Here is a 10,425-nt window from a genome sequence, read left to right on the forward strand (position 1 = left end):
AAAATTTTAAATTAACCTATAATTAAAAATTAAAATGTAATATTATAAAATTATTTATTTTAAATGTTATAATGTCATAATTTGATTGGTGTGGTTAACCAAAATATGTTAATCTTTTAATTATCTTTTTATATAATTAAAATTTTTAAAATAAATATGTAAGTTAAAATTTAAAATATAATAACTATTAAATAATTTATATTCTATGTTTTAAATTAATTTTAAAATAATTAGTTAAACAAAATTAATTAAAATTATAAAATTATAGTTTCTTGTGAAACAAAAAAAAAAAAAAATTATATATAAGTGTTATTATTTAATCATAACATTAATCTAATTGAGTAATACATTATAATTATTTTTTGTTCCTTTGTTTCTTGTGATATAATTCTTGAAAATTGATTGGATCCTCTATGAGGAATGGGTCAATGAGATCAATCGTGGTAGTGAAATGAGATGAACCCATGTGGACTTGATTAGGGTAAACTTGGGCTGAACATTTTTATGGTTTGTTGTGGAAAGCTATTCTCCAACTTTATTTTTTATTTTTTTTATTGATCAAGTGATTAATTAATTATTTTGCAACAAAAAATTATAAAAATCATAACAACATTCTTTATACTTGTTTTCTAAGTCTATAAAAATATCTAATAATCCTGTAAAAGTTACTTTCACACGTAATTTTACTCCTCAATTTTGTTTTAAGTCAAATATTAAACCTCTATCAAGTTAAACATGAATTGCAAATTCTATTTCAAAGTCTAAAAAAACTCTTAGGTTTCGAACTCTTGCTCGAACTTATCAATTTTAGTTATAACTTTGTTTGGGCACTTTTGTCACCTTAAATTAACCACCAAGTCAACAGTAAATTACCAAAAAGAAATTAAAAATTGCTCAACTCATAGATCTAGAAATTAAGATCAAATTTTAACTGAGGTATTCATTTTGATATCCTTGATTTTTCTCATTAACGTGCTCAATATTGACTGAAAAACTATTATCCCTAAACGAGTTCAGTCAGAAACCAAAGAGAACGACACCAACAACTAATTAGTAATGTTAAAGAGAAATGATACAGACAGCTACTGGGAGAGCGATTCTCCCAGCGACTGTCTACGTGGCCGGCCACGTAGGTAGGCCAAAAAAAAAATATTAACCCAGAAGCACCTAAAAGTCCGCCATTAATTTCACATTTACCGCTCATCTCACCGCTCACTCTCTCACTCAAGATCATCATCTAATGATTCTACAAACTCCAGCGCCTTCATCGTCTACGATTTCCGTCCAATTTCTGATCTCCGTCCGTTCTCCGTCGAATACGATTTTCGACCTCTCTCCATTCTCATCTTCGGTTGTCCGCTCTCTAGCGCCTTCATCGTCTGCAATTTCCGTCCGATTTCTGACCTCCGTCCGTTCTCCATCGACTACGATTTCCGACCTCCTTCCATTCGGTTGTCCGCTCCCTATCTCCCGCTTCCAGTTTGTAACCCCTGAATGTAGAGAGGTTTGTCCAAGTATCATTATTAATTGTTCAAGAAAATATTGTAATGTCGTTATTTTCTCTGTTTTTAATAAGAGAAATGAACTGTATTTAGTTTTGTTCATAAACTATATATAACTGAAATGTCATGTTCTTTTAACTACAATGTCATGTTCTTTCAACTATAATGTTATGTTTTTAACACTACAATGTCATGTCATGTTTTGCACTAAAATAAAATGTCTATTAAACTGCAGTTCATTTTAAAAAAATTGAATGTCATGTTTATTATTTCAAAACATGACATTCAAGCTTAATACAACATTAAAATTGACAATTTTCATTTTTAATATTTTTTCATTTTTTGTATTTTGAATTTCGGTTACATTACACTTTCAACTGTAATGTCATGTTCTTTCAAATGCAATGTCATGTTCTTTCAACCGCAATGTTATGTTTTTAACACTGCAATGTCATGTCATGTTTTTAATACTGAAATTTCTCTCTTATTTTTCAGCATCATGGGTGAACCATCATCATCCCCTCCCAATGTTCAAATCCCCATTGTTGGCATGACTTTTGATTCTGAAAATGAACTTCGTGAGTATTATAATGCTTACGCACAATCAAAGGGTTTTGGCATTTGTAAGTTAGGAGCAAGAAATGGGCAAGATGGAAAGCAAAAGTGGTTCTCCATTGCATGTGCTAAAAATGGTGTATTTACTTCAAAAGGGAAAAATATTTTACAACTTAGACCTTCCATCAAGACGAATTGTAAGGCTAAGATTAACGTTGCTGTTAGGAATGAGTGTGAATTTGAGATTATTAGTGTCTATCTTGAGCACAACCATATATTGAGCCCGGGAAAGTCTAGACATATTAGATCTCACAAAGTTCTAGATTCAATTGCGAAGAGAAGATTGGAAGTAAACGACGTAGCTGGAATACCTTTGTCAAAAACATTTCAATCTATTGCGGTTGAATCTGGAGGATATGAGAATTTGAACTTTAATGAGAGAAGTTGTAGAAATTTTATTTCGAAAGCTAGAAGGTTGAGGTTAGGAAATGGTGATGCCGAAGCTCTTTGTCAATATTTCAACCGAATGCAAAGTAGATGTTTAAATTTTTATTATCTTTATGATCTAGACGAGGAATCCCAGATAAAGAATGTATTTTGGGCTGATGGTAGATGTAGGACTGCTTATGAGTATTTTTCGGATGTCATAACTTTTGACACAACATATTTGACAAACCGCTACGACATGCCTTTTGCTCCCTTTGTCGGAGTTAATCATCATGGACAATCTATTTTGCTCGGATGTGGCTTACTATCTAGTGAGGATTCTGAGTCATTTATTTGGCTTTTCAAAGCCTGGTTGTCATGTATGCACGGACGTGCTCCAAAGGCAATAATCACTAACCAATGTCGATCAATGGCCATTGCTATTGAAAAAGTATTTCCAAACACCAATCATCGTTTTTGTCTTTGGCATATCATGAAGAAACTCCCTACAAAGTTGGCTACTCACGCTCAGTATAAAAGAATAAAAAAAGCATTGAAAGGAATTGAGCAGTGTGAAAGGAATTGGATGAAAATGATAGAGGAGTTTGAATTGGAGGATAATGATTGGTTGAACTCTTTGCACGTACAACGATCTAAATGGATTCATGTGTATGTTAAATGTCACTTCTGGGCAGGCATGTCAACATCGCAAAGAAGTGAAAGTATGAATGCATTTTTTGATGACTTTGTTCATTCGAAAACATCCTTAAAACAGTTTGTTGAACAATATGATAGGGCACTGAAGAAAAATATAGAGAAGGAAAAAAAACTGGATTTTCAGTCTTTTAATTCCACCATTCCAATTGTTAGTGGTTATTCTTTGGAAAGACAATTTCAAAGTGTATATACTAACGACATTTTTAAGTTGTTTCAGAATGAAGTGACATGATTGATGTTTTGTGACACATCCATAATTGAAGACGATGGGAGAACTACTATATTTGAAGTAGTGGAGTCAATTTTGGGTACTAATGGAGAACATTTGAGGGATGTTTCATTCAAGGTACACTACACCCCTGTGGAGAGTTTTGTAAACTGTCAATGTCTAATGTTTGAGTATAGAGGGACTTTGTGTAGGCATATTTTGGCAGTTTTGAGAAGAATGAAAGTGAATCAGATGCCGGTGAATTATATATTGGATCGTTGGCGCAAAGATTTGAAACGAGGTTATCAAAGCATCACTAACATTTATGATTCAGATGTGTGTGATAGTCAAAGAAATCGTTATAACTATCTAGCTCCAATGATTCAAGAGGTTCAACAACTTGCATCAATGTCTGAAGATAATACTTCTGTTTTGGCTGAAGTGTTGAAAGAAATGAAAGAAAAATTTATGTTAGATTCAACATCATCAACAACTACCACACCGCCAACAACTACTACGCAAACAAAAAAATTGATTCATTCTCCCGTGAGAGTAAGAGCTTGGGGTAGACCAACAACAAAACGAAAACAATCTGTCATTGAAAAGATTACGAAATCGGCTACAAGGGCTCGAAAAAAGGTTAGTTTCTGCATTTTCATTATTCATTTAACATGACATTTCAGTTGAAACAACGTGACATTGCATTAGAATAGTTTTTGCATTTTCTGGATTTTTATTGTATTAGGATTCTTTGCATTTTCTGCATTTTTATTGCATTTTGTGCATTTTTATTGCATTTTCTGGATTTTTTTCATTTTTATTGTTCATTTCATTGTTTCTGCATTTTCAATGTAGGATCATGTCTCTACTCAAGAACAATTGAATGATCAAGTATCGACTCAAGAACAATGGAATGATCCAGTCTCGACTCAACTTTCATTCACATCACTTTTGTCATGTCAACTTTCCCATGTTGCCGATACATATGGGGACAACATTCAACGTAGATAGTAATTGTATAAATATTTTCATTAAGCACTGTTCGAATTTGTAACATGACATTGCAGTTCAAGTAACATGATATTGTAGGAGCTCCTTTATTTTCATTTTCACCCCACCTCCTCCTCCAATCCTGCAGCATAGATATGTATTGGGCTCCATCCGATTTCTTCCCAGTAGATTCAGTCACTTCAATATCACCTCTTGGAAGGTTCATAATGCATTGGACATCTTCTTCATCAATTTTTAATAGCTCCCCATTGTTGAGGAGAACAACACTTCTTCTAATATTGAAATTCTTCACCAAGTAACGGGATAATTTGAAGTTGCATCTAGATATTCCCAAAAAGAGTAAGAAGCCGAATCCAATTTCTCTTACGGCTTTTTTCTGAACATTTGAGAGTTCTCGAACGAGATTGAACAGACCATTAGGCGAGGTTCTGGTGTTAAAAATGGCCTTTTTCCTTGTTTTTAGCTTCATAGAAGAAGCGGGAGGTGGATGTGGAGAAATTGCTTTCCTTTTTTTATTCATGGAAGATGCGGGAGGTGGAGGTGGTGAAACTGCTTTCCTTTTTTTTTATTCACACTACAAAAAAAATATGACAAATGAATTTAATTACAAGACAATACAATTAAAATAAAATAACAGGGCAATGAAGTTAAAATAACATGACATTGTTATTCACTAACATGACAAAGTAGTTCAAGTAACATGACAAAGTAGTTCAAGTAACATGACATTTCAGTCATGAAACATGGCATTGCAGAAATGAAACATGACAATGCAGTTAAGAAAAATAACAGGACAGTTCAGTTAAATGATATTGTTATTCACCTAACAAGACATTGCAGTTCATAAAACATGACAATGCAATTAAGAAAATAACAGGACAGTGCATTTAAGATAACATGACATTGTTGTTCACCTAACATGACAAAATAGTTCAAGTAACATTACATTGCAATTCGTGAAACATGACATTGCAGATCATGTAGCATGACATTGCAGTTCATTACAGTTCATTGTAGTTCATAAGCATGACATTGCATAAATGAAACATAATGCATTTAACAGAGTTAATAGGACAATATAGTTAACAGAAATAACAAGACAAAATAATTCATATAACATTACATTGCAATTCATGAAACATGACATTGCAGCTCATGTAGCATGACATTAGAGTTCATTACAGTTCATTACAGAATGCATTTAACAGAGTTAATAGGACAATACAGTTAACATAAATAAAATGACAAAATAATTCATATAACATTACATTGCAATTCATGAAACATGACATTGCAGCTCATGTAGCATGACATTGGAGTTTATTATAGTTCATTACAGTTCATAAACATGAAATTGCATAAATAAAACATAATGTAGTTAACAAAATCAACTAGACAATGCAGTTAACTGTTGTTCGTTTGTTACCTTCGTTCTTCTTCCTCATTCTATTTATTCTTCTTCTTCACTTCGTTCTTCTTCTTCACTATTTTCATCTCAATCATTGTATTCGTCTTTTTTGCTTCGTTCTTCTTAGAAGCGTCATATATAACCACTTGTTTATTTGATTCCTAAACATTACAAAAATGTCGCAAGTTAGATTATATAACCGAATGTACTAAAGTAAAAAATGATGAAGAAGTTACCATTTTGTGTTGAACGAAGAACGCGAGCAGACGAAGGATTTTCTCTGATGATTAATGTTAGGGTTTTCTCTGAAGAACGCGAGCAGACGATGGAAATTGCTAGGATTCGAAAGTAGATGGATTTGAGAAAGAGAGAGAAATATGTGAATGTCTTGGAAGATGTTGAAGATGGTTGAGTTAATCAATTGCGTTTGTAAATCGCTAGAATTGCAGATGAACTTGAGAGAGAGAGAAAACCTAAAATGTTTAGGAAGATGAAAATGGCAAATGGAAGATGAAAGGGGGGGGCTTCTGGGCTTTTAGATTTTTTTTATTGGGCATACGTGGCCTGCCATGTAGATAGTCGCTGGGAGAATCGCTCTCCCAGTAGCTGTCTGTATCATTCTCAATGTTAAAATATAGAGAAATGATACAGACAGCTACTGGGAGAGCGATTCTCCCAGCGACTGTCTACGTGGCAGGCCACGTAGGCCAATAAAAAAAAATCTAAAAACCCAAAAGCCCAGAAGCCCGCCCTTTCATCTTCCATTTGCCATTTTCATCTTCCCAAACATTTTAGGTTTTCTCACTCTCTCAAGTTCATCTGCAATTCTAGCGATTTACAAACGCAATTGATTAACTCAACCATCTTCAACATCTTCCAAGACTATCACATATTTCTCTCTCTTTCTCAAATCCATCTGCTTTCGAATCCTAGTAATTTCATCATCTGCTCGTGTTCTTCTGAGAAAACCCTAACATTAATCATCAGAGAAAATCCATCGTCTGCTCGCGTTCTTCGTTCAACACAAAATGGTAACTTCTTCATCATTTTTTACTTTAGTACATTCGGTTATATAATCTAACTTGCGACATTTTTGTAATCTTTAATAAAATAAACAAGTGGTTATATATGATGCTTCTAAGAAGAACGAAGCAAAAAAGACGAATACAATGATTGAGATGAAAACAGTGAAGAAGAAGAACGAAGTGAAGAAGAAAAATAAACAGAATGAGGAAGAAGAACGAAGATAACAAACGAACAACAGTTAACTGCATTGTCTAGTTGATTTTGTTAACTACATTATGTTTTATTTATGCAATTTCATGTTTATGAACTGTAATGAACTATAATAAACTCCAATGTCATGCTACATGAGCTGCAATGTCATGTTTCATGAATTGCAATGTAATGTTATATGAATTATTTTGTCATGTTATTTCTGTTAACTGTATTATCCTATTAACTCTGTTAAATGCATTCTGTAATGAACTGTAATGAACTCCAATGTCATGCTACATGAGCTGCAATGTCATGTTTCATGAATTACAATGTAATGTTATATGAATTTTTTTGTCCTGTTATTTCTGTTAACTGTATTGTCCTATTAACTCTGTTAAATGCATTATGTTTCATTTATGCAATGTCATGCTTATGAACTGCAATGAACTGTAATGAACTGCAATGTCATGCTACATGATCTGCAATGTCATGTTTCACGAATTGCAATGTAATGTTACTTGAACTATTTTGTCATGTTAGGTGAACAACAATGTCATGTTATCTTAAATGCATTGTCCTGTTATTTTTTCTTAATTGCATTGTTATGTTTTATGAACTGCAATGTCTTGTTAGGTGAATAACAATATCATTTAACTGAACTGTCCTTTTATTTTTCTTAATTGCATTGTCATGTTTCATTTCTGCAATGCCATGTTTCATGACTGAAATGTCATGTTACTTGAACTACTTTGTCATGTTAGTGAATAACAATGTCATGTTATTTTAACTTCATTGCCCTGTTATTTTATTTTAATTGTATTGTCTTGTAATTAAATTCATTTGTCATATTTTTTTTGTAGTGTGAATAAAAAAAAAGGAAAGCAGTTTCACCACCTCCACCTCTCGCATCTTCCATGAATAAAAAAAAGGAAAGTAATTTCTCCACATCCACCTCCCGCTTCTTCTATGAAGCTAAAAACAAGGAAAAATGCCATTTTTAACACCAGAACCTCGCCTAATGGTCTGTTCAATCTCGTTCGAGAACTCTCAGATGTTCAGAAAAAATCTGTAAGAGAAATTGGATTCGGCTCCTTACTCTCTTTGGGAATATCTAGATGCAACTTCAAATTATCCCGTTACTTGGTGAAGAATTTCAATGTTAGAAGAAGTGTTGTTCTCCTCAACAATGGGGAGCTATTAAAAATTGATGAAGAAGATGTCCAATGCATTCTGGACCTTCCAAGAGGTGATATTGAAGTGACTGAATGTACTGGGAAGAAATCGGATGGAGCCCAATACATATCTATGCTGCAGGATTGGAGGAGGAGGTGGGGTGAAAATGAAAATAAAGGAGCTTCTAACACTCTCTCAATGACCGACAAAATTTTATCAAACACCAATGCAGATGACAATTTCAAGCGTGACTTTGTCATCTATGTCGTCTCGAGCTTCTTATGGACAACACAAAATCCACAGTGCAGGTAAACAACAATCTTATACTTAAGAATGAATAATGTTATGTATTGCATTGTTATTAATTTTGCTTATATTTTGAAAATTGCAGGTTCAAAATTTTAAAATCTTTCATGGATGTTAACAAGATAAAACAAATGAATTGGTGTAAATTCGCGCTGAATGGATTACTAGAGAGTGTCGAGAAATGGCAGTTAAACGAAGAATCATATTTCCACGGACCACTAAGTTTTCTAATGGTAATTTATTTCTAACTTTCATTTTGGACTCCTTCTATCATTTCTGGAATGACACGTTTCATGAACTATAATGTCACGTTTCATTTCTGCAAGGTCATGTTAAATGAACTACAATGTCATGTTATATGAACTACAATGTCATGTTACACGAACTACAATGTCATGTTAAATGAACTATAATGTCATGTTACTTTTCTACAATGTCATAACATATTAACTGCATTGTCGTGTCTTTGTTTCAGTTGTGATACCTGGACAGGGTATTAGATTATAGTACAAGAAGTAAATTCAAGAGACAGTTCCCTATCTTGTCATGTTGGGATGACAAGATGGTATATGAAAGAGTACAAAAATGTTTTTCTTCAGTGCCCTATCATATTGTTCAACAAACTGTTTTAAGGATGTTTTCGAATGAACAAAGTCATCAAAAAATACATTCATACTTTCACTTCTTTGCGATGTTGACATGCCTGCCCAGAAGTGACATTTAACATACACAGGAATCCATTTAGATCGTTGTACGTGCAAAGAGTTCAACCAATCATTATCCTCCAATTCAAACTCCTCTATCATTTTCATCCAATTCCTTTCACACTTCTCAATTGTGATTGAGTTATAGACAATGTTCTTCAATGCTTTTTTTATACTTTTATACTGAGCGTGAGCAGCCAACTTTGTAGGGAGTTTCTTCATGATATGCCAAAGACAAAAACGATGATTGGTGTTTGGAAATACTTTTTCAATAGCAATGGCCATTGATCGACATTGGTCAGTGATTATTGCCTTTGGAGCACGTCCGTGCATACATGACAACCAGGCTTTGAAAAGCCAAATAAATGACTCAGAATCCTCACTAGATAGTAAGCCACATCCGAGAAAAATAGATTGTCCATGATGATTAACCCCGATAAAGGGAGCAAAAGGCATGTCATAGCGGTTTGTCAAATATGTTGTGTCAAAAGTTATGACATCCGAAAAATACTCATAAGCAGCCCTACATCTACCATCAGCCCAAAATACATTCTTTATCCGGGATTCCTCGTCTAGATCATAAAGATAATAAAAATTTAAACATCTACTTTGTATTCGGTTGAAATATTGACAAAGAGCTTCGGCATCACCATTTCCTAACCTCAACCTTCTAGCTTTCGAAATAAAATTTCTACAACTTCTCTCATCAAAGTTCAAATTCTCATATCCTCCAGCTTCAACCACAATAGATTGAAATGTTTTTGACAAAGGTATTCCAGCTACGTCGTTTACTTCCAATCTTCTCTTCGCAATTGAATCTAGAACTTTGTGAGATCTAATATGTCTAGACTTTCCCGAGCTCAATATATGGTTGTGCTCAAGGTAGACACTAGTAATCTCAAATTCACACTCATTCCTAACAGCAACGTTAATCTTAGCCTTACAATTCGTTTTGATGGAAGGTCTAAGTTGTAAAATATTTTTCCCTTTTGAAGTAAATACACCATTTTTAGCACATGCAATGGAGAACCACTTTTGCTTTCCATCTTGCCCATTTCTTGCTCTTAACTTACAAATGCCAAAACCCTTTGATTGTGCGTAAGCATTATAATACTCACGAAGTTCATTTTCAGAATAAAAAATTATGCCAATAATGGGGATTTGAACATTGGGAGGGGATGATGATGGTTCACCCAT

The 10,425-nt window shown here is 33.5% G+C and overlaps 2 protein-coding genes across 2 annotated transcripts; one reads left to right on the forward strand and one right to left on the reverse strand.

The window, feature by feature from the left end:
- The first annotated feature begins 2,001 nt into the window (after positions 1-2,001).
- On the forward strand, positions 2,002-3,432 carry LOC124927204 (protein FAR1-RELATED SEQUENCE 5-like). Its single transcript, XM_047467576.1, has one exon. The coding sequence runs from the start codon at positions 2,002-2,004 to the stop codon at positions 3,430-3,432; it is 1,431 nt and encodes a 476-aa protein (XP_047323532.1).
- A 5,628-nt stretch (positions 3,433-9,060) lies between these two features.
- Positions 9,061-10,425, reverse strand: LOC124927214 (protein FAR-RED IMPAIRED RESPONSE 1-like). The gene has a single exon (XM_047467588.1). It carries the CDS (start codon positions 10,423-10,425, stop codon positions 9,061-9,063), a length of 1,365 nt encoding a protein of 454 aa, XP_047323544.1.

The sequence above is a fragment of the Impatiens glandulifera genome, chromosome 1 (genome assembly GCF_907164915.1).
Source record: "Impatiens glandulifera chromosome 1, dImpGla2.1, whole genome shotgun sequence".
Classification (NCBI taxonomy): Eukaryota; Viridiplantae; Streptophyta; class Magnoliopsida; order Ericales; family Balsaminaceae; genus Impatiens; species Impatiens glandulifera.